This window comes from Typha angustifolia, chromosome 15 (assembly GCF_048772165.1).
Source record: "Typha angustifolia cultivar Huaian chromosome 15, ASM4877216v1, whole genome shotgun sequence".
NCBI lineage: Eukaryota > Viridiplantae > Streptophyta > Magnoliopsida > Poales > Typhaceae > Typha > Typha angustifolia.
Window position 1 is genome coordinate 3369684 of NC_133253.1, and position 22330 is coordinate 3392013.

Consider the following 22330-nt stretch of genomic DNA (forward strand, 5'->3'; position numbering starts at 1 on the left):
TAACCAATCCAGGCTTCTTTCAAATCTTTTCTTATTGAAATAGACAACTCCTGAATTAATACTAAATAGGGTTTGTTTGAATAAATTTATTGATGTTTTATTTAAGAAGTGAGAACACTAATATGTTTAGCATCTTCTCTTTTTATATGTAAGACATTGATTTAATTAGTATTTTATGTGTGATTAAAAAAAATAAAAAATTAAGATAGACTTAGTTGAATCTATTCTGCACTTTCAATTATAATGTTTATTCCTACACTTTTTAAAACATCATATTCTTTTAACAAGTCTATCATATATATGTCATGTATTCATACTAGATTTCTAATAGATATGTAGAATTTGAATTGGCTGTTCATAGTGTAGAATTTAAGTGAAACCTTGTCTTTTCTACTAACATTTTCTATACATCACCTAACAGTTAGAAAAATAATATAATATTTGGAAAATACACAAAGAAAAATATGAGATTCTGAACTTTTTTTAATGTCAAATGCTACTGCTTTGAACCATCCATCACCACATCCTTCAGTGTCATCAGTTGGCATGTTAATCCAGAACTCCTCCCTCTGCTCCTCTCACAAACTACTGGCTCTCTGCCTTGTGATGGAGACATGTTCATGATAAAGAAGAGAGGAAGAGGAAGGTAGAGAGAGAGAGAGAGCTTCTTTAGCTGCAGGAATGTTTGGAGTTGATCCGGTGACTTCACCAATACTGAAGAAGAAGCAGCAGCTCCTTTCCTCTGCTATGAAGAGAACCAGTGAATGGTCTTTTCTTCATCTCTTGAGCTTTTCCTCCTCCTCCTTTTCTTTTCCTGGTTCATATATCATTTGGGTTCTGAAATGGGTGTTGCTAGGATTTATCCTACGCCCTCTCTTTTGGGTTCTGACATACTAGTTCAATTGAGCTGTTTGCTTGTTTGGTTGGAAAATTTGATAGAATTAACTTCTTCATGAGGGAGAGGTTCTCTTAACAAGAGATAGAAAGAGGTGGATTGAGTGTCAAATATTTATTCACGCACTACTTGAATAGATGGATGTCCATTTATATATTGAGATAGAGAAAAGATATAAACATAGTATTATTGTGTAAGACTTTACAGTAATTTCTACTTTTCTTGGTTGTTTTGTGTAGGATTTGTTCACAAGACATTCCCAGTGACATCAAAGTTCAAGCTGGAGAATCCAGCTTCAGTTTACACAAGGTAATTCAAACATAAAAAGGCAGAATTGCTTGAGCTTTAATATTCTTATGAAACAAAACAAGCACATAGACTTCAAATAGGTAGAAAGTGAGTATTTCCAACTTACAATGCAAGCACATATACATGATTCAATTGGGTGACTCTAAAGCACTTCTAATGAAACGTAATCTTTTTCTTGCAGTCCCCTTTGGCTTCCAAATGTGGCTATATAAAGAAGCTGATCTCTGAAGCCAGTGACTCAACAATCTCACTAATCGAAATCCCAGATGTTCCTGGTGGTGCTCAAGCATTTGAGCTTGTAGCAAAATTCTGCTATGGTTTGAACTTTGAGATCAATATAGAGAATGTCGCTATGCTCCGTTGCGCGGCTGAGTACCTCGAAATGACTGAGGATTATGAAGTTGGGAACTTGATAAGTACAACTGAAGCCTATCTGGAGGAAGTAGCATTGATGAACCTCTCAGGCGCCGTCACCGTTCTACACAAGTCTGAGAACCTTCTTCCCATGGCCGAGAAGATAAAATTAGTCAATAGGTGCATTGATGCAGTGTCATATATAACCAGCAGTGAGAGCCAGTTCTATTTATCCTTGAGGGCTGAAAATAGCCATGACAGCATGAGTTCTTCATCAGCATCGCAGCCAAAAGCAATTGTGCATTGGTGGGCCGAGGAACTAACGGTGTTAAGAATCGATACATTTCAAAGAGTTATCATTGCTATGAAGGCAAGAGGTTGTAAAGAGTATGCTCTTGGACCAGTAATTATGCTCTATGTGCAGAAATCTCTGAGAGGTCTGGTGAGCCACAATCATTTCTTGGCCTCCTCCTTTTCAAGTTCTAAATTTTGTCTACTAATACTGTGAAGTGCTCTATTGATGAAATATACTATTTGACTATCTGAGGATGCTGCAGACAATTAATTAGATGATCTTGAGAAGCCAGGACCAGTTTGTTAAACAATCAACAGATTATGATGACACAAGAGACCAACTTGAGAATTCAATGCTTTATTTCACATTTGCTTTGCGTTTGATTCCGGTAACCTTAATGCAGGACATATTTGGAAGAGGAGGGAAGAAAATTGAGCCAAAGCAAGAGCATGAGAAAAGAATAATCCTTGAGACCATTGTGAGCCTCTTGCCAAGGGAAATGAACGCAATGTCAGTTAGCTTCCTATCCATGCTTCTAAGAGCAGCACTATATCTCGAGACAACTGTAGCTTGCAGACTTGATCTGGAGAAAAGAATGGCCTTCCAACTAGGACAAGCTGTGTTAGATGATCTACTGATCCCTTCCTTCTCCTCGAACTCTGAAGCGGTGTTCGATGTCGATACAGTTCAGCGGATCTTGACAAACTACCTCGATCACGAGCTGGAAGGACGTCGGTTGGGCTATAATACCGACGACGACTACATCTCTCCTCCACCTAGTGATATTGAGCAGGTTGGAAGGCTAATGGAGAGCTACCTAGCAGAGATAGCATCTGACCAGAAGTTGACCGTCGAAAAGTTCATCAGCCTCGGCGAATTGATTCCAGAACAAGCAAGGATTACTGAAGATGGCATGTACAGAGCAATTGACATATACCTGAAGGTGCAGTTCATCCTCATCTCATTGAAATCTTCTGTATTCCTTTCTCTGTATTTCTGATTAGTACGTGGCTCTTCTAATTCTAAGTTGCTCTTCACTTATGTTCGGATATTAGTTGAGGTGTGCTAATTCTAGGAGTTAGTTGGCAGTTACTGTTTGTCAGTTAATACTGTTGCTTTTTAACACTCACAGGCACATCCATCTTTGAGTGACATGGAGAGGAAAAGGGTGTGCAACTTGATGGACTGCCAGAGGCTATCTAGAGAAGCTTGTGCCCATGCAGCTCAGAATGATAGGCTACCAGTGCAGACAGTAGTTCAAGTGCTTTATTGCGAGCAGCGGCGCCTTCGAGACACGACGAACGGAAACTTCACCTTCAACTACACCGGCGGCGACTCACCTGCACTGTCCTATAGAGGAAATTCTTATGCAACGAGACACGACAGCGATGAGCTCTCGCGGTTGCAAAGAGAGAACGATGGCCTGAAAGTGGAGCTACTGAGGATGAAAATGCAGGTAACCGACTTAGGAAATCCTTCAGCAAATTTAACATCTGCAGATAAGCCTCCATTGCCAAAGAAGTCGTTCATTAGCTCTGTGTCTAAAAAGCTCGGACGCCTTAATCCATTCCTGAGGTTAGACAGCGTAAAGCCTACCAAGACACGGTCGAAACCGCCGAAGGACCGAAGGCATTCCATCTCTTGATGCATCAGAACTCGGTCTTTGGTGCATACGCTCTATATCTTTAATCGTTTCACTTAGAATCTTGTTCACATGAATCTCACGGAACCTCAAATGTGTGTTAGCAATTAGTCTCAAGATTGGAGGAGGTGATAGTTCTGTGGAAGGATGCAGTTCTTCCTTGGGTTGCTGTATGGCTATAAAGAGTGATGTTCATGTGAGCTTATATTATTCTGCTGTATATCTTATCATCTTGTGAAACTTTATTGTAGCTTTTTTTTCCTTTTCTGTAACAGAACTTGATTGTATCTTTGGTCTTCTTTATAGTTTTATTACATTCATGAATTACACACAAATGTAATAGAGAGAGAGAGAGAGAGAGAGAGAGAGAGAGAGAGAGAGAGAGAGAGGAGAGGAGAGCTCTAGAAGAGCAGCGAGATCACAGGACGGAAATTTCTTACAGCTATGGAAAGTCAGTTTTAGTGCAATTATTCAGGAAACAATTATACTTTATAGTAGCTTACTAAAACTTTTTGAGAGAATACAGTGGCTTACTAAAATTAAGAACATAACAAAGAGGTGATACACAGAAAATTCCTTCAATATATAATTAAGAATATCAACATTGAGTTTTTATCAAAAAAGAAAAAAAGACCATCAACATCGGCGGCTGAACAACTTGTACTTGTACATTTTCAGAAGTTGAAGCAAAGTAGCATGAAATCGACTGCACTTTTTTGGGTCCAATAACTTAGAACCTTTCATTGGATCAGATGCGGTATATCCATGTCATCAACCACTTCTCAGGCTACATAATTCTTCCAATAAGCTGATGTTGAAATGCATTTTCCAAACAAATTTTTTTATGTATCTATCAAACTACCATATAGTATTTCTCAAGAAGATGCACCAGATCATTATTCGCAGCAGTGATCCACTGATCACTGTCTACAGCTGTAACTTGGAGGAAACAGCCTGAACCGATCATCCGCTTCTTGTAAAACGGCTATTTTACACTGAAATGAGAACAAGCACCTCACTACCAATTACTTTGCCCACCATTGCTCTCTTTTTCAGGTTCCTACCTCTTGCATTCCTTCTGGTCTTATAGCACACATGTTAACTCAACTGAATTTTCCAAGGGAACGCTCCTGTTCAAATCCAAGATAACAGTCTGATACTAGTATCAACTTTGTTTCCTGAAGCAGAAAATCAAAGATAGATGTCAGGCCATTAATAAAATTATGATGTATCAAATTTATCTACATGTAAATTGAAGATAGGTTGTAGCCATCAAGACAAAACAGAAGTGCTGTCTTATTCATAAGTTGCCTTGAATTTGCCATTCCAAGCCTGCTTAAGGTTAAGCCAACTGGAAAACCCAGTGAATTGGGTTATACTTAATTATCTCCAAGTAAATGGGAAGAAAATATACTTAATTGTCTTTCAACTTACAGCGAAAAGTAGAAGTACCTAAAGCTTGCAAGAAGCAAGGGAATCCTCACCTGGAGATTGATCGGTGTTTGTGGTAATTCTATTTGAGTAACCAAGCGTTCTGAGAAACTTATTCTTTTCAGAGCATACAGTTCTGAGTTGTTAACATTCCCCAAAACTAGCCACCAGGCTTCCTCTTTAACCTGAGGATACAGAAATCAAATATATTATTAGATAGAAGTACACAAATGCTAAATTGGAATAAGTATATATAAGTTGCAAGGAATACAAAATTACAAGAATTTGAATTGCATATTTACTTTTCCAGACAACTAATGCCCAGACCCAAAGTAAAGGATATAGATAAATTTTCCTTTTACTTCTTAGCAAAGCATTTAAAGTCCATCCCACGATTCAAAGGTTGCAATGAACATGAATATTTCTTGCAGGATAGAAGGACATAGCACTATCTCTAGGTTGAACTAATTTCTATTGAACATTTACACTAGGTCGCTATATTAACAGTTCTCCAGTTTCCAACTAACAGATTAGTAAAATATTACTCTTCCAACCAAAGTGTTCATTTGATTCCAGGAACTTCCCTTAAATAGCGAGTGTCTAAATTATTGGTCCCATATTATATTTCACCAGAATGGAGATGAGTCCAACAGTTTTGCAGTAACATTTTCTTTTCTTTAGTAGTTTCAGCTGATAGATACTTATAAACTGGAATATGTTAAATTTAGAGTTTCATTTCCATTTTCATGAATTACAATATCTTTCTTTAGTAAAAAGTTAGCCAACTGGGTTGAGAGTGTGAACTGGAAAAACCATGGAAACACTGATAACTGCTGAAAGCACCGAAATTACTAAAGCTTGAGCAGTTCCAGATAGGCTTTGGCCAAAAGTAAGACTAATAACTGTGTAGCAAACTTTCTATCATGGATTTGAGAGGTTAATGCTTTGAACAGCAACTACATTTTGTCTGCGAATAGAAATAAAAAAAATGCCTTTACCTTGGGAAATCTAGGAGCAAATGCTCTTGATGTTGAACGCCTAGAGTTAGTCTGTTCCAATTTAATGCTAAGAACTGGAGATTTTGATACTCCGGCATCTTTGTTTTGAAGTCTCACCTTCAATTGTATACGTGGAAAGTATTGTAGATCCTGCCAAAATAAAGGCATAGTGCAAAAAGGCAAATATGTTGAGCATCATCATAAGAGTAACAAGACTCATAATAACACGTAATTAACCAAGCACATATCAGGAAGAGGAAATTTAATATGCATTATAAATAATTCAATTTGCTAAATGATTTCTCAAAAGAAAAAAAGTTACATAAGATCAGAATGTTTATTGAGATTCTCATAGTTGGAACTCAGAAAAGAAGGGCACATCTTCAGATTTACTCTAACAAACCTATGCAATCTCAATTTTTCCTCATAATTCCCACTAAGAAACTAAAGAAAAATAAATAGAACTATCACACCATACATATTAATTAAAACGTAAATTCAACGGACAGTCAGCGGTGTTATTCCACCTGCCGAAGTGAGTAAAACAAAATCTTGAAAAGACAGACGAGTGCAATATATTGGTCAACTAAGTATCTTTTTCACATTAGATAAAGTACAAACAGCACATAAAATCATTCTATGTAGCCTTTTCTTAGCCTACTTTTAACCTACATAGGATGTATATGCATAAGTGCATGCAAAGAAAGCCAAAACTCAATGTGACAAACCCAAAATTTATAACATAAATAAATAGATAAAAATTGGAGATAATCATTTATGCCTTATTTGCTTTAAAGACAAGATCAATTCTAAAAAAATTATTCCTCTTTGTTATTCTCAAAATAAGGTCTTCATTCTAAAGATAACTATTCCTATGTTCACTTGTGGTTTAGAATAAAAATGCAATAATTATTTTTAATGTGATATAACGTGAAAGAAGATATGGAGAAATTGTGTTTTGTGTTTTTATGAAATTACCAGGAATACCTTTTGATTTAATATAAAGTAGGTTAATAAGATAGATATCATATGTGAATTAGTAATCTGATTAGTGTGTGGTATAAAATATAATTTTGATAAATAATATTTGTATTCTAGAATATGATTATTATGATATTTAGCTGTTATTTTAAAATAAAGAGTTGTATTTTAGAATAAGAAAAAAGTTATTCCTGAAGTAGACGAAGGCTTAGATAATGAGAGATTTAATTCTATCATTTACTTATCAGGATTTGGATTAGAAGATACAATTCTATCCTACGGTCCTTATAGTTTAGATTTGATCAAAATTCATCATCGATGATATATCAATTTAAGTAAAGGAAGAGATTAGAATCCCATCTTATTAGGATTATTTTTATTTTTTTTATCTATTAAAGGAGGGTAAAGGTTAGATTAAACTAAACCCTAGAGTGAGTGTTTAAGAGAGTAAGAGGTTGACACTGTAGCTATAATGACATGCCCGAGATAGAAAAAGAGAGGAGAGATAGGAAAAAGAAAGAGAATAAGGAGTATAGTATACTAGAGTGAGAAAATGGAGAAAAGGAAAAAAGAAAAGCAAAAGAAAAATAGAAGAGAGAAGAAGAAAATAGTGGAACATCTCAAAACTCGTGCAAACTATGATTAAGATTCAAAAATTAAATTTTGGGATTAAACAATCAAGGCAAGTTCTTACTCATATTTTCTTAAATTTCTTTTATCATTCTAAATAATATTGCATTAAGTATAAAAATTATGAAAGAATATTCGACTAGATTGATTTTATAATATGCAAGTTAGTGACATAAGAATTTCTGTCACATGCATAGGAGATTAAGAAACTTCTTATTTAAGAGTTTTCATTGAAGAATTCCATATGTCAATATTACATGCATTTTATAGAAAAATCAGATTTAAAATTTTCAGAAAAAAAAAATATTGAAATAGTAATTATGAGATGAGAATTTTATAGGACTAAATATTATATTATTGTTTATTCATGTCCTCTATACATGACTTATAAAGAATTGAAATATATATATTTTAGAAAGTTTTGACGCTATGATTTATGGATAATTGATACAAAAAATGCATTAAAAAAATTGAGAATCTTGATAGTAGAGAAATTATCATATCTGAAATTCAAAATGAATCAGCATAAAAATATTAATAAAAGTGACATCCAATACCCAGATTTTTAAGAAGTTTAGGGAGAAGTTTCTTAGAATGTAATGTCACGGCATGCTATGAAAGGACTCTCACGGGATTATAAGAAAGATCCTAGATTTTTTTATCTATGTTGACTCTAATCTTATTCAATGGCTAGCGAAAAAGTTAGTAAGAAACTTCAAAGGTGCATACTGTGACCCTAATCGGATCAATAATCTAGAAAAATCCCAACCATATAGTAATTAATAATGCAATGTGGCCACTGGTCAAAATATTCATCGATGAGAATATGACATATTTATTGCTTTTGACGAGTTTTCATAATAATACACTTTTGCTAGATATCTATTCTTGTAAACTGATTTATTCAATTTGAGATATTATAAATGTTTTATCATTCACATGTATTGAACTTTGAAATGAAGCAAGAGGTAAGAAAATTATTTATTTATAAGATAGATTATATCATTAAGCTTCATTTTCTACCACTATATGTATCACGTATTGATTTTTGTCAATAGATATAATCCTAGTAGAGTAAATTATTTGGTAAGAGTCTAGCTCCGAAGAGAACTCTCAAGAGCGAGCATACTTTTCTATCGTGTTAACCTTCACTTACGATTTGATCATCGTGTAGTTTCGTAATTCTCTGAGTTTTATCCTAGAGATTTGCGACCATCGTGTTCCCAAAGAGAACTCTCAAGAGCGAGCATACTTTTCTATTGTGTTAACCTTCACTTACGATTTGATCATCGTGTAGTTTCGTAATTCTCTGAGTTTTACCCTAGAGATTTGCGACCATCGTGTTCCCAAGTTGGGATGTGACACTCAACCCTTGAAATAGGTTACAGAAATAGCCATAAGGAGAAGAAAGCATCAAAAGTAGGAAAACAACTTATTAGGTTTGACCATCCTAGGGAATTTAGCCGCTTCAACTCTTCTGCAAAAGTCTAAGGAGAACACATGAAAAGCCTAGTTGTCATCTGTATTCCACCATATATAGACAAACAGGCATCAGAACCTCCTCTTAGCAAGAAAAGGAACAACTTAAAATTTGAATACACATGAGCAACTCCTCCACCATTTTTTCCCATTCTTCTTTACTTTTCATTCTTGTCAAAAAATTGACCGGTTGATGATCTAGTGTTTTCCCATGACGGATCGGGAAAGTTCCCCTCATTGTCCTCTTTCCTTGGGTACCCTTTTTGGGTACTTGAGACGTTCAATGGAGGCTACACCCCATAGCCTCTCGCCGTCGACCTTCAGGGTGAATCCAACTGTCCCCACTGTCCCGTAGTCTGATTGACGACCATCCCTTTCATATGACGAAAGCATTGATGTTGTTCTGTGATGCCCTTGTGGCTTGGGTTGCATGGTGAGTTATCTCCATGACTACCAGCAATGGAGTAGGCTTTGAGCGTCATCGACCACCTTTCTCAGCCATTCTTCTCCTCCCAAGGGATGTTGTGGCAGTGGGGATGGGTTTGATATTGTCTGCTGGCCACCGACGGCAAAAATCACTGGACTCCTCCCTCCCTCATCATTGAGCTTCTTCTCTCTGACGTGAGACCCCTATTTCACATTCGATCGGGCTGTTGCCTTGTGCTTTCTTACCCGACCAATGAGAATCTGCTAGCTTGGCTAACTTGGATGCTGTGATCGCCAACAACCACCTCCTACCCCTTTCTTGACTAGTTTCCTATTGAGAGTGAAGTGGATTGGGTGTTGCCCAACCCAAGTGGTAGGTTGGGCAGCAAGTAGCCCAGCCCAAGTCTAGCTTAGGTTGGGTTGCGACCCAGCCAAAGTGATAGTCTCAGTTGATTTGGACTTTAGGCCCAACTTTGTGCGGTAGTATTCTAGACTTCGGGTTCGTTGCAACCCAACCCATTGCTTTGGGCCTTGAGCTAGCCCAAGTGGGTTAATTGTAATTTATTTTATTTTAGTCATTTTTATTTACTTAACTAGGTCAACTTGAGCCCTTAAATGATATCTTATTTGCTATAAATTGATAATAATTAGTGAAACAGTGAACATGATGATATTTATACAAATTACTCTTAATAACGTATCTAATTGTTATATTACTATATCAATTTTACCTAAGCAATAAATATAAGAATTCTTAGGTGGACCTACCCAAACCTATAGAGGCTATCATTAGTTTCAAATAAGTTCACACTTATACTTCTATTATATTCATTATCATAGTAAATACATTACTTATGATGATAATCCTGTGGTGCAGTTAGAACTAGTTAATTAGAAAGCATGAATACTCCGTAGTCTAAGAATAGTGTAAATAATGAGAGAATGTTTTACTTTATGATTTCATCACATTCATTTTATGGATGTGCAGATATTTGTTGCTAGTCAATATGATTATGTTTATTTACTGCTTGATGATGTTGGTCACTGTATCACTTACACATATCACCTACACGTATCACCATGTAGTTAAATCCTATCTCGACAATGCCCTTTTACTCACTCAGGCCAAGGTCAAGGGACAAATTATATATAGTACCTATATTTATATTGGATAATGCTTTAAGTTGTGAAATTAGAAAGGGACTATCAAGCACTGCATACACCGGTTTGAGTAGGCATGACATTTTCGAGTACAGAGATTAGATACTAGATGATCTTCAAACTATTATTGAAAGGTAAGGGTTATAAATCCAACAATACTCAATGATGCAAAATGAGAGTGACGTTAAGCGGTGGCTCATGCTTTTCGCATAGGTGGTGCAATGATATTGAGCCAAGGGTTTGAGTGGATAGCATCATAATGTGATGTTAACCCATGTGATGATAATGGAGTCTACGATTGAAATCTTTAGTCTGCAATGACAGACAATCAGTCAGCTATTTGCCAGGTAATAGGCATGATGATACTACTATTATGTCTTCTCTCCTCGATGGGTGTTGCTTAAATAGGCTTTGCGTGAGTCTTTTGATGTTGCTTATAGTTGTGGCTTTGCGTGAGTCTGAGATAAAAGATTTGATAATTTATAGTGATGCATATCAAATGTTCTATTATTAATGTGAATTATAGTTATGGACATAATGGACATGTTATACGGATGCACCATTTTGTTCATGGTTAGTATATATATATAATTTTGTATTCTTCTGTATACTATTTTTAGACTGTTGAGATGTATACTTGGTGGGCTTTATTATCATCACAATTTGATAAAAATGCTTTCAAATTAGTAGATAATCCCAATGTTTGTGGAGGAGCTAATGAGAATTACTTATAATTCCGTTATTTATTTTATTCTCGTAAATAAGCTAAATTAATTATGCCCTATGTGTGGGCATTTGTATCAAATGAGGTGTATTGATATATATTCTAGGTGTTGTGGCTTGTGATATTTTGAGTTTATTTTTGCCTGAGTTATTTACAAAAATTTTGAATTTTTATCTTACATATTGCATAGAAACACTAATCAACGGGTCATGTGAAAACTATGTGAGGGATACGTGTATTTGAAGACGAGTATTTCAACTTGAACATCACATGAGCATCATATCTCTTTAGACCAAGGCTATTGTTGCTAGTCATGAATAACAATAGAACGGGTGCCATATGAAAATCTTTTCTTCTACAACCAGGCAGTAAAGCTTGTGAAGCATCCAAGACATTGGTTCGCAACATATCTGATAAAAGAAACTTAGCCTATTATTATGACAAAATAGATGTTAAAACTCAAGCATGTAGTGACTTCAGTTTGCAGTTCTATCAAAATGGGCCCGGGCTTGGATTAAGCAACCTCATAAATTTTCGACTATATGCTAGGAGCGATTGGAAAACTCCAGATGGACCATTCTAATGGTGGCAACCACCTAATAGCCTCAAGGATCGAACAATTTTTCTATTTTCTTTCTTTTTCTTGTCCTAGATTAAGACCTTTTCTTTCCTCCGGACCGATGACTCGCTTGAAGGAAATGAAGCTCATCTGGAGCCTTTTTTAGAAAACGAAGAAGTACCGAAACCCGAAAAAATCCAGGATTTGGCAAGCACCTTTAACAAGCAAGTAGCTAGCTTCCGCCTTACTCGTCCCACTTCGTCATTGAACCAAATGTTTGTTCTATTGCACAAGAGAGCTTCATAAAGATATGTTACAAAATCTACACATCAATGAAATTGGAAGCTATATCTGATATTACGAGGGTCAATGGTAACAATTGAATAATGATTGAACTAATGAAGCAACGAGCCAAAGTGGTACCTTGTACAACTCAGAGGCAGAAAATGGTTGGAGCAACCTTTGCAAATTTGCATAAGGGAGAACTAACAAGTCGGGCACTGTGAATATGCCTACTTTGTTGAGATGACTTAGAAGATCATCATTCATGCATGGTAACATCCATAAAGATGAATCTCTCTCAAACCATAAGCCCTGAAAACAAGGAAAATAAAAATGAATATCAGAATGCCACCACTCCTATGTATACAAATGTAATTACTTCATGTAGGCAATCATTGCAAATCACAAGTATTAAGAGTATAAAAGATTAAAACTACCATTCTTTAATAGCTTAAACTTGTAGAGTAACTAGTGAGCTATTCTGATATAACAGTAGGAGCTCCCTAATTCGAATCCCTCCAAGCCTATCTGTCATTTAAAAAGTCCAGCCATTTAATTCAAATTCACTTGTTGGACCTCTTAAAAAGTTAACATTCCTTGAGGTAAAAGTGAGAGGGAATCTTGGAATACAAAAGACTAAAACTACCATTCTGTTAATGTCTTAAACTTATATAATAATTGGTGAGCTAACAGCAAGCTAGCTATTGATACCTACAATAGTACAATAAAAGAAGACTCATGAAAAAGATCCCACTTCTTAGAGGTCATGCAAAATGAACATCCCACTTGTCTCTTTAAAATCAGGTCCTTAGATATGTTCAATTCTATACAATGTCTAAATTGATGCCACCATGAAGTGTTTGAGCATTCCTGTTGCATTTATTCTTTTGCTATTGCGATATACCAATAACCTTCTAGGTTTCTTTGGATATGACTCCGTGTCTCCATCTTCTCTCATTGAAGACCGAATTAAAAATCTCAGACATTTCTTATTTATGCTGTAAGATCTCGTCGACCATCCTTCTTTTTCTGGTCACTCATTATGTCCATCTTCTCTTATACTCAGCAAATGTGTGTATCCTTTCTTTTGATAGAGGATCTGGTAACCCTCTTCAAGTTGCTTCAAACTTGTGCATTTAATTGCACATTTTTTTATTCCAGATCTCATAGCATTTTTTGCTAATATCAAGTTTTTGACCTTCTCTGTTTGCTGTAACCTTCAGAATTGCTTGATTTATGTATACCACCACTTCACCAATGTTCTGTACATATAGCCTGAATTAACACATTTGTCATATCTAGAATTATCATAATTTTATGTAGTACCATATTCATCTACCTAAATCAGCTTGCATCCTAGATGCTTCTCTAATCTTACATTACCTGCGCCATCACTATCATCTTCACACTAACGCTTATTTGAATATATACTAGAATACAAGCAAATAGGTATATATGTACTTGAGCTCAATTACATCAGAGATGTTGCAATCACATATTTTACCAGTCATCTTGGCTGGTCTCTTAGTTACCTTTCCATCTGAAACTATCTCTTATTTCATGGAGATCACTGTTACAACACTAGTCTGGTTTCCTCTAGATGCCTTTGCTGTGTAGAAGCGTGCGCATTGGAAGGCTAAGATCTTGCCACTCATAAACATCAAACTTCAGATGATTACTCCTAGATCACCTATTCATATAATCACGGAATCATCCTTTTTGGTGTAGGATTACTATGAGATAATTCACTATCAGAGTTTCATCAACTTTGACGCACATAATCCATGTTGCACCTTTTTGAGTCCGAACATTAATATTACATCTTAGCAACTAATTTATTCAGGTTTTATGATGCTGACCTTATCATGGTTGTGATTTCACAAGCAATATTTCAAAATTCACTTATCCCAATGAGAGAAATGCACCAGCAAAGAAAGAAATAGATACAAAAAACTATACCTGCATGACCATTTGCAGAAGATGCATACAAGTCATCGTGCTAGAAAACCATCCACTGTTGGCAGATATGTCAATCATAGCCTGTATGATACGTATACTTTGATCAAGAACGGATTTCAAGTCAGTTACATAATCACTGATAGGTAATTCTGTCCCAGAAAAGTGTGCCTGCAATTGAAAGAGTAGTTAGTACTTAATGAATTATAAGAAACAAGAATTATTGGTATGAATTATAAGAAACAAGAATTATTGGTGTCGTATTTGAAGAGCTGATGAACAACACCAAAACAGGTCCTAGAAATGACCTGGAAGAGTAAATTTGCTTTCACATGTGGATCATCAAGGCGGTGCTCATCAACCAGAAAAGGAACCTTCTCAGATAATCCTTTATTCATATTTTCCTGAGAGCGTAAATAACATGAATTACCAAGGGAAGTTGCAGCAAACCCATGAAGAGAATAAGATACAAATATACAAGTTCTAGAATCTTATGTGAGTTGATAGAATATATTCTTGTCTGATTTTCTTATATTATTTCTCTCTGACATGAGCCTACAGAAGTGTAATGTAGGTCAGAATTTAAGAAAGTTTTGAATGGATTAATGAATGAAACAACTATCATGTCTGGACAGTATTTTAAGGTCGCTTGCCAAGGTAAACATGAATGAACCAAGTATTAAAATGTCTATCCTCTATACCCACACAAAGCGAGAGCAAAAGAAGATAGAAATTTGCTACTAAAATTGATCCTATGCTTAGGCATACATAATTACAAAGTAAACTCTCTATATAAGAAACAAAAAGTTGTTGCAAAGAAAAGGGTAAGCCTAAGAGCAAAAATTACCTCATTATGCCGTACAGGAAGTTCGTCAAATTCAGAGGCAGCAGAAAGAATGTTCAAGAAAACCTAGAAACATTAATAATGTTAGTTCAATAATTTTTTGTCAATTCAAGAAAGAGGGGAAAAACTTTTAGAGGTACATCATGCAACGGTTTTACTTACTTCAATTGAAGTATATGGTCCAATGTTTGACCCAAACATCGACACTGTCCTGTAACTGAGGTAATATTGGGACGCAATTGAACCTAACATCAAAGGCTCTACAGAATTGTCACTCATCTTTATGCATCCACTGTCCTCAAGGTCCTCAAATGTAGTTTCCACTAACCTGTTTATTTGGAAAAGATCAATTATTGCAGCATAAAATATGATAACAGAGTAAAACAGTATTCATTTAAGTTATCAAGTATTTACCTTGATAGGTACGAATTCAAAACATAATCCTCAGTGTCCTCTAACCCGTAATAAGCTGGATTGGCAACCTGTTAAAGTAGCACATATATCTTTTACAAATAATTGATAAAACAAGCATCAATTGGAATTGCTTCACTTACCATAGAGTAGGATATCCATTTCTTAAGGTGAACTATATATACACTTTATCAGCTTGATGTGGTAAGAATTTCTGTAAACAAAAGAATCATATTCTTTACCTTTGTTGTCCCAAGTCCTTTCTTGGGCTTTATTTTCATTCTGGCACCTTTTACCAAAATTGAACTACTAAAAGATACTTAAATAATTAGGATAATTCTCTTTTGACCTCCCACCCTTCTCCACATACCTAATTTAAACTATTTTTTAATACACAAAGACCTCCTGAAATATTGAATTATGTCTCACTGCCTGACGCAAATGCAATAGACAAAAAAGATAAAATGACCAAATTATCCCTCCGCTTATAATGGATAGAGGGTTAAGTAGGTTAGCTACTAAAATAAAATTTTATTTTCTTTATAAATTCCTTTATTGCCCTCGTACCCTATATATCATAAAGCCAAAGCCCGAAAACAAAATTTAATCATGTACTATTCCAAAGCATAGCATTAATGCTTGGTTCGAGATTAGTTCTAAGCAAAGCTTGATTAGCTCTGGCCAAAAGAATGTTGTAGACAATTAGAAATTATTGCTAAGCCAAATTTGATTAGTTCTAAGTAAAACCTTTCTCCCCACTCCCCAAAATCTCAGCCTTCTGATCCATGGTCATGTCCTTCTCCTCAAGCTGAGTCCAGCATCCCGAGAAGATCTACCACAGCGTGCCAAAGCTCGACAAGGCCATGGACCTCTCCAAGAAATCTATCCTCCTCTGCCTCCGTTCTCTAATCTCCTCCCACAAGAATTGTTCCATCCTCCTCCGTGACTTAGGAGCTATTGTTTTCTTCATAAGAACCTTCCAGATTGCATCTGATCTCTTCTTTATATATGCTCCAGTATTAAAACCTGTCCTTTGGAAGGGAGAGGGGACCAGACCTTGTGTGATTTCCAAGGAGCCCAGCTTAGATCTACTTCTCCCTTCACTTTCTTCATGTTGGTCACCTTTGAAGCTGGTGGTCTCTTAAGAGCTCTTCTTTTGATGCTCTCATTTCAATTGCTTTTTGCCTTGGGCTAGAACAAAGAGGCTAGTTTAATGATCATGGGTTTTCTTACCTTCTTTGGGTTGAGATAAAGATTGCAGAGCTTTTGGCAAGGGTTACGCTGCCTAAGTTTTACTCACAGAGCCTCCACTTCCATGCTTATGAGGTGTTGGCTTCTACCAAGGAGGAAGTGACGAGGAGGTGGGGTTCGTTCAAAAATGGAACTTTTTGTCCCTCCTCAAGCGCCACCCCTCCATCTTCAAGGTCTTTGATGGAAGTGCGGCCAGACGCAGCACCATTGCTGTCAAGCTCACAGGAAGAAGGCCGAGAGGATCTCGAGTGAGGAGGCACAAGCGAGAGGGGTGAGATGCAGCTAGTTGGAGAAGAGGGTGGGAAACTGCAGCTTGGATTGAAGGGAAGAATTTTATTTAACAAGGTAAGGATATTCTTGTCCACTTAAAATTCTCTTTTAACTTGCACGTGACTTGTACATGCATATATGAGGTAAACATGGCATATAGTTGTTATGTGAGTAGTACATGACACCTTATGGATAGAACAAAGTAATCAAAACCTAACAAAAGGGGTATTTGAAATATTTTCAATAATTCATGGAATCTTTATCACCAAATAATAGTTCAGAGAGTGAAAAAAGGTGATAGGTCAGAGAGTCAAAAGTAAATTATCCCCAAATAGTTTTTGGCTACTACTAATTGTGCTACTTCTTCACTTGTTATTCCAACCTCTAGAATAACGCAAGTCATCATCTGAACATTCAACATTCTCATGGTAACCACACTAATTTATCACTTCATGGCTTTCTAATTCCCAGCGATTTAGAAAATAAAGCATCAATTATTCAATAGAACAATCGAGCTTCCTTTTGTCAAATTTTCCTCAAATTATAGGTACATGATGTTCCTGCATGACACCAGAGAATGTTTCCCAATTGTAGAATTTTCCTGATAACAGAATTTTGAATCTGATAAGTTCACAGAACACATAAATAATAGGCTAAAAGCACTACATGGTACATTTCATTTTTTATGGATTATATATAAAAACAGCATGTATAATTTTTTAATTTCAATAGAAAGGTTTAAAACCTCACTGAGAAATTTTTTGGAATCAAACATGTTATATAGACTTATAGAGCAGATCCGATAGATCAGCATAACTCTCATGTGTGCAATAGCTGATTCAACAGAATTTACCTAAGACTAGCTTCTTTATGATTTAGGATATAAAGTTTAATCATAACATGATGAGTTCAATTCATGTGAGGAAAACGAATCAAGCAAAATATATTAAAAATGGACTACTTCTAAATAGAACCAAAAACTATATAAGCTATAGTAATAGACAACATAGAATCAAGTCAAGATATTTGAGCTACCTTTATTCAAACTTTCATCAACTTTATTGGGCTAGATCAAAATATCAAATGACAATAGAATCTCTATTACATTTACATTTCATTAAATAATGCAGTATCACACAAATAATTGCAGTAGAAGAGCATAAAAGATCATATGATGTGGCTCATTTCTTGATAAAGATCCACCTGGTGGAGGAAAGTTTTACAAAAGTTAATCTGAAAAGCTCATCAATTAAAAAAGGTTTCTTTATCTTGTTTATTTACAAAAGACTGCCTTTGCCAATACAACTAACACATGTCTGCCATAGATTAGATCTGATGAGAGCTCTTGACTATTACTGTGCATGATCAAATGTTAACTTCTCATTAGTATGCTATAAACCTCCAAGTTGTCTTATACTGCTCTTGTATATATCTTGAATCATCTAAGAAAATTTTATTAGGAAGAAAAATATATATCTTGAATCATTTAATAGATTGATATCAGGATCATCATAACCACTGACTGGGACAATCTAAATGATTTTTTTTTGTAAGTGGGAGAAGAGCAATAAACCTTATAGATTATGATACAATCTCCCCTTTTGGCCAACGCTTGATCTATTCCGATTTTCAGATATGGATAGGATCTGATACGGAACTTTGGAAATAGATCCTGAAAGATGTCGTTGTCGGATCGACGTGAAATTTTGATATATTATAGTCCCGGAAAAAAGCTTTCCAACAAATCAAGTTTCAGGCAAATCTGATGTTGGGATCTCGAAATATTGTCTGATTAGTGGACGAACGTTGAGAAGCCTGTTTTAGGATCCGTGGATGGAGGCATAAAATTCTTGGTGATGGTGGAGGTTGGTGGACCGGCGTTAGCGGGGTAGCGCCGGTGAATAAGTGGTGGTGGAAGGGTTATGGGTGATGGAAAGGTTAGGACAAAGTGATGGATAGATTGAAAGAAGGGGGAGGAATGGGCCGCCCTTAAAGGACTAGGGTGATTGGCCGGTCGAGGGAGGCTAGAAGTGGTGACACCGAAGAACGAGAGAACGGGAGAGAAGAAGACGAAGGAGACAATTCATTCAATAATGATTCCATGGTTGTCATCTACACCTTTAGAGGCTAATCCAACAATTCAAAAATGATAATTATTAACCCTAAAACAGTAGATTTTACCGACCGCGTTCGAACGCACCTGATCGTGTTCGAACGTATATTTTGCATTCTCTGTATGTGCGAACACGATGCAGGCGTTCGCAAACGCGTTCGAACGCACATTTCGCACTCTCTGGATGTGCGAACCTAATGCAGACGTTCACAAGCGCGTTTGAATACACTCCACCTGCGTTTAAACGCGAAATACAGAAAACTTATTTTTTAAGAATTAAATACTAAAACACAAAACAAAGACACCCCTAAAGTGTATCCATGCTCGAAACGATATCGGTGAAATCCGAATTGTATCAGATTATTGCAGTTACACATATCACACATAGTTTTTAATGGGACAGGTGGAACTAATTAGTAAGAAGTTATCAGCTTGTCATGTTATCTAAAAGGTCACTCACAAAACCAGCGTTCACTAGAACAGATATTGCCTTATGAGTAATGACCGCTTCCAACTTGATTTGAACCTAGAAGTGCCAGCATCCTCCACCCTAAAACCCTGAGTTAGATTTCAACTGATATGTCCTTTCTCTTGTTAATCAGTTAAAAGATGACACTAGAATTAGTAGACCTCGTCACTTATCAGTTGTGTAAGCAGCTAAAAAGTTTTAAAAACTTAAGAGAACATCTCAAAAAATATTAGCAAGAATTCATACCAAACGACGAAATAGATAGGTCCATGAAAGGTAATGAACTGCGTCCTCCTTATGACGGATTGTGCCAGAAACGATCTCCGCATTTATGTGATCATGTAGATGCTCCCTTAGGCTACTTTCAACAGGAAATGGTTCATAAAGAAACTGCCATTCACAATAACATAGAATGTCATTTGAAGTTTTAATTAAGAAATGCCTCAATACCACTTTATCCTACTCACCTTCTTGTAAAAGCTCTTTTTTGGTTCATGAACAAGAATAACAGCTTTTCCATGCTGGTCATACTGTGGTCGTCCTGCACGACCCATCATTTGCAGTATATCTGTAATAGGAAAATCAACATATCTTTTTGCTTTGCCATCGTAGTATTCAGTTCCCTACAACCATCAAACAAATCCAAAAATTAGAGTTTGGAAAATGGACACCAACGATCAGCAAGGCTTATTGGTACCTCACCTTAATGATTACAAGATGAGCTGGAAGGTTTACCCCCCATGCCAATGTACTAGTACACACCAGTATCTGTTAAACACACAATAATTTGCAAATATATTATTAGGCGTGTTCTCGGTTAATATATTTTCGCACTATTTTTACAACAGAGGTTGCCAGTAAAAATTTAGGATCAGTAAGTATGTGATGGCTAGTTTGACAGAAGAACAAGCACCTGGATCTTGTTATTTGAAAAAAGTTCCTCAACCAAGGATCTATCTCTATCATTTAATCCTGCATGGTGCAGTCCAATTCCGAACTGCAGAGTATGCCTCAGGTTATTATCAGTAACTTGTGAAAGAACCATTTCGAGGGAATTCTCTGGCATATTCAAGAACTGCCTGGGATTTTCATCTGAGGCAGCAAGCTGCAGTTGACGTAAAAATTAATAGGTGCTAATACCAACTTAGAAGCTATATTGTGTGGCTTAAACCTCAGGCAATATCATACCTGAATAAGATCAAGTGCGGTCAGCCTTGTCTGGCGGCGAGATGAAACAAAAATAAGAACTGGTTTTGCAGGTGAATGCGTACATATGGCAGCATATGCAGGCTTGTTCATGCTATTCATTCTGGGGCAGTAAAACTTTCCTGGATATCCCTGTTCATAAACCAGAACATTATGTTGATGTGAACTCAAGAAGTTTGCTAGAAATATAATGACGTATCAAGCACATTTCATTTGAAGTTTTAGCTTGGTAAGCTAAGCAAGCCTGGTTCGCCAGGCATTATGGTAGGACATGGATTGATCCTGACGAGAATGGACTTCTCCATAATGTAATGCAATAAAGCATAAACATAAAGAAAGAAAAGATAAATCTCCCATACCAAAAAATTTCAAAAAGAAAAGATAAATCTCCCACACCAAAAAATTTCAAAGAACTGGAGAAAGTGCAAGTATTAAAAGAAAAGCTGAAGTATGATGTCCAATGTTTAGACCATCTGCATTATCAATGATTGATCAATATATCAAGATATATAATCTCTTACTCTATATATACTAGAAGAAAGATTTCAGGTGAATGGACCATGCAAATCCATTATTTGTGTGATGTCAGACAAGGAATGTAAATTTTTACACTTACTAACCTGCAACAAATAGGGTAAAACTTCAGATGACTAGCAAACTGGTAATATCAAGAAGAACAACAAAAGAAAGAAGAGAAGAGAAAAGGTCTTAGAAGAGCTCGTTCACATAATTCGACGGGTTAATATGCCAACAGAAGAAGTGTGCCATCCATTTTTCTCTGTGAACTAGCTACAGGTTTATCAAGCCATTGTCTATGCCAACATTAACAGGAGAATATATGCACATACCTGAATGTGAACTTCAAGAGGTACAGGCCTCACACTAGGCTTGAAATTGAAGAGCCCACTGTCTCCAACACCCAACCATTCAGCCAAATCACTGAAACATCATGATGAAGGATCACTTATGGGTTTAAGAGAAGACAGGAAGTTATTAACTTATAATATTCAGGCACCGCTATCCAAATCAATAACATATCGCTACAAATTGTTCTATCTGAATCTAGAACAAAAGCTACAAGCAATATGAGAGGGATGCAGTAAGACATATAGCCTTCTATTCCTGGTATAAGAAAACTAACTACAAAGGATATAGCACTGTTGATACAGTATGTCATACATGATATGTTAGATATAACTCCTCAAGATTCAAGTCCATAACCATCCATTGAAGCTCCTAAAGTTATAATTGAGTTGTGCACTTCTGTTAGTCAGGTAATTTGCACTTCTGTTATGCACTCAATTCAATCAAGTAGGAATTTATGAGTTAGAAACCCTAAGCTTCTTTCACCATCTATATATATTTCATTCTATTTCCCTTTACAGATAATGCGCTTATATGTGCTGAAAGAGTTCAAAGGGATGGATGCTGGATAATCTCCCTGCATTCTCTAAATTTTTTGTACTTCTGTAAACAGGGCTATTCTGTATATAAGCTCCCTCAAAAAACCAGTAGGCTCCAAGCAATGTGCAAACTCCAAAGGACTTCTAAGTTTCAACTCAAACTTCTGGACTATTAACAAGAAGTGAACCTTTTTTATTTTCAAACCACCAAAGATAGCAGACAGAATAGCAAGAAAGATGT

General features: G+C 36.1%; 2 protein-coding genes across 4 annotated transcripts in view; one reads left to right on the forward strand and one right to left on the reverse strand.

Annotated features, from left to right (window-relative positions):
* The first annotated feature begins 515 nt into the window (after positions 1 to 515).
* On the forward strand, positions 516 to 3822 carry LOC140777946 (BTB/POZ domain-containing protein SR1IP1). The gene is made up of 5 exons (XM_073122394.1): positions 516 to 767; positions 1135 to 1204; positions 1386 to 2000; positions 2257 to 2796; positions 2986 to 3822. The coding sequence occupies exons 1-5, from the start codon at positions 682 to 684 to the stop codon at positions 3496 to 3498; spliced, it is 1824 nt and encodes a 607-aa protein (XP_072978495.1). The 5' UTR covers positions 516 to 681; the 3' UTR covers positions 3499 to 3822.
* A 235-nt stretch (positions 3823 to 4057) lies between these two features.
* The window catches only part of LOC140777945 (DExH-box ATP-dependent RNA helicase DExH14), a 39947-nt gene continuing 21674 nt past the window's right edge, over positions 4058 to 22330 (reverse strand). The window contains exons 35-49 of one of the 3 annotated variants that reach the window (XM_073122390.1): positions 21535 to 21625; positions 20669 to 20818; positions 20394 to 20585; positions 20183 to 20248; positions 19948 to 20103; positions 19727 to 19870; positions 15381 to 15448; positions 15129 to 15294; positions 14970 to 15032; positions 14431 to 14526; positions 14126 to 14293; positions 12308 to 12478; positions 5925 to 6074; positions 4980 to 5111; positions 4058 to 4673 (exon numbers count right to left, since the gene is read on the reverse strand). In XM_073122390.1, the coding sequence (XP_072978491.1) occupies positions 4599 to 4673; positions 4980 to 5111; positions 5925 to 6074; positions 12308 to 12478; positions 14126 to 14293; positions 14431 to 14526; positions 14970 to 15032; positions 15129 to 15294; positions 15381 to 15448; positions 19727 to 19870; positions 19948 to 20103; positions 20183 to 20248; positions 20394 to 20585; positions 20669 to 20818; positions 21535 to 21625 (1888 nt within the window). In that variant the 3' untranslated portion in view covers positions 4058 to 4598. The other 2 variants (XM_073122391.1, XM_073122392.1) reach the window with 2 other exon arrangements.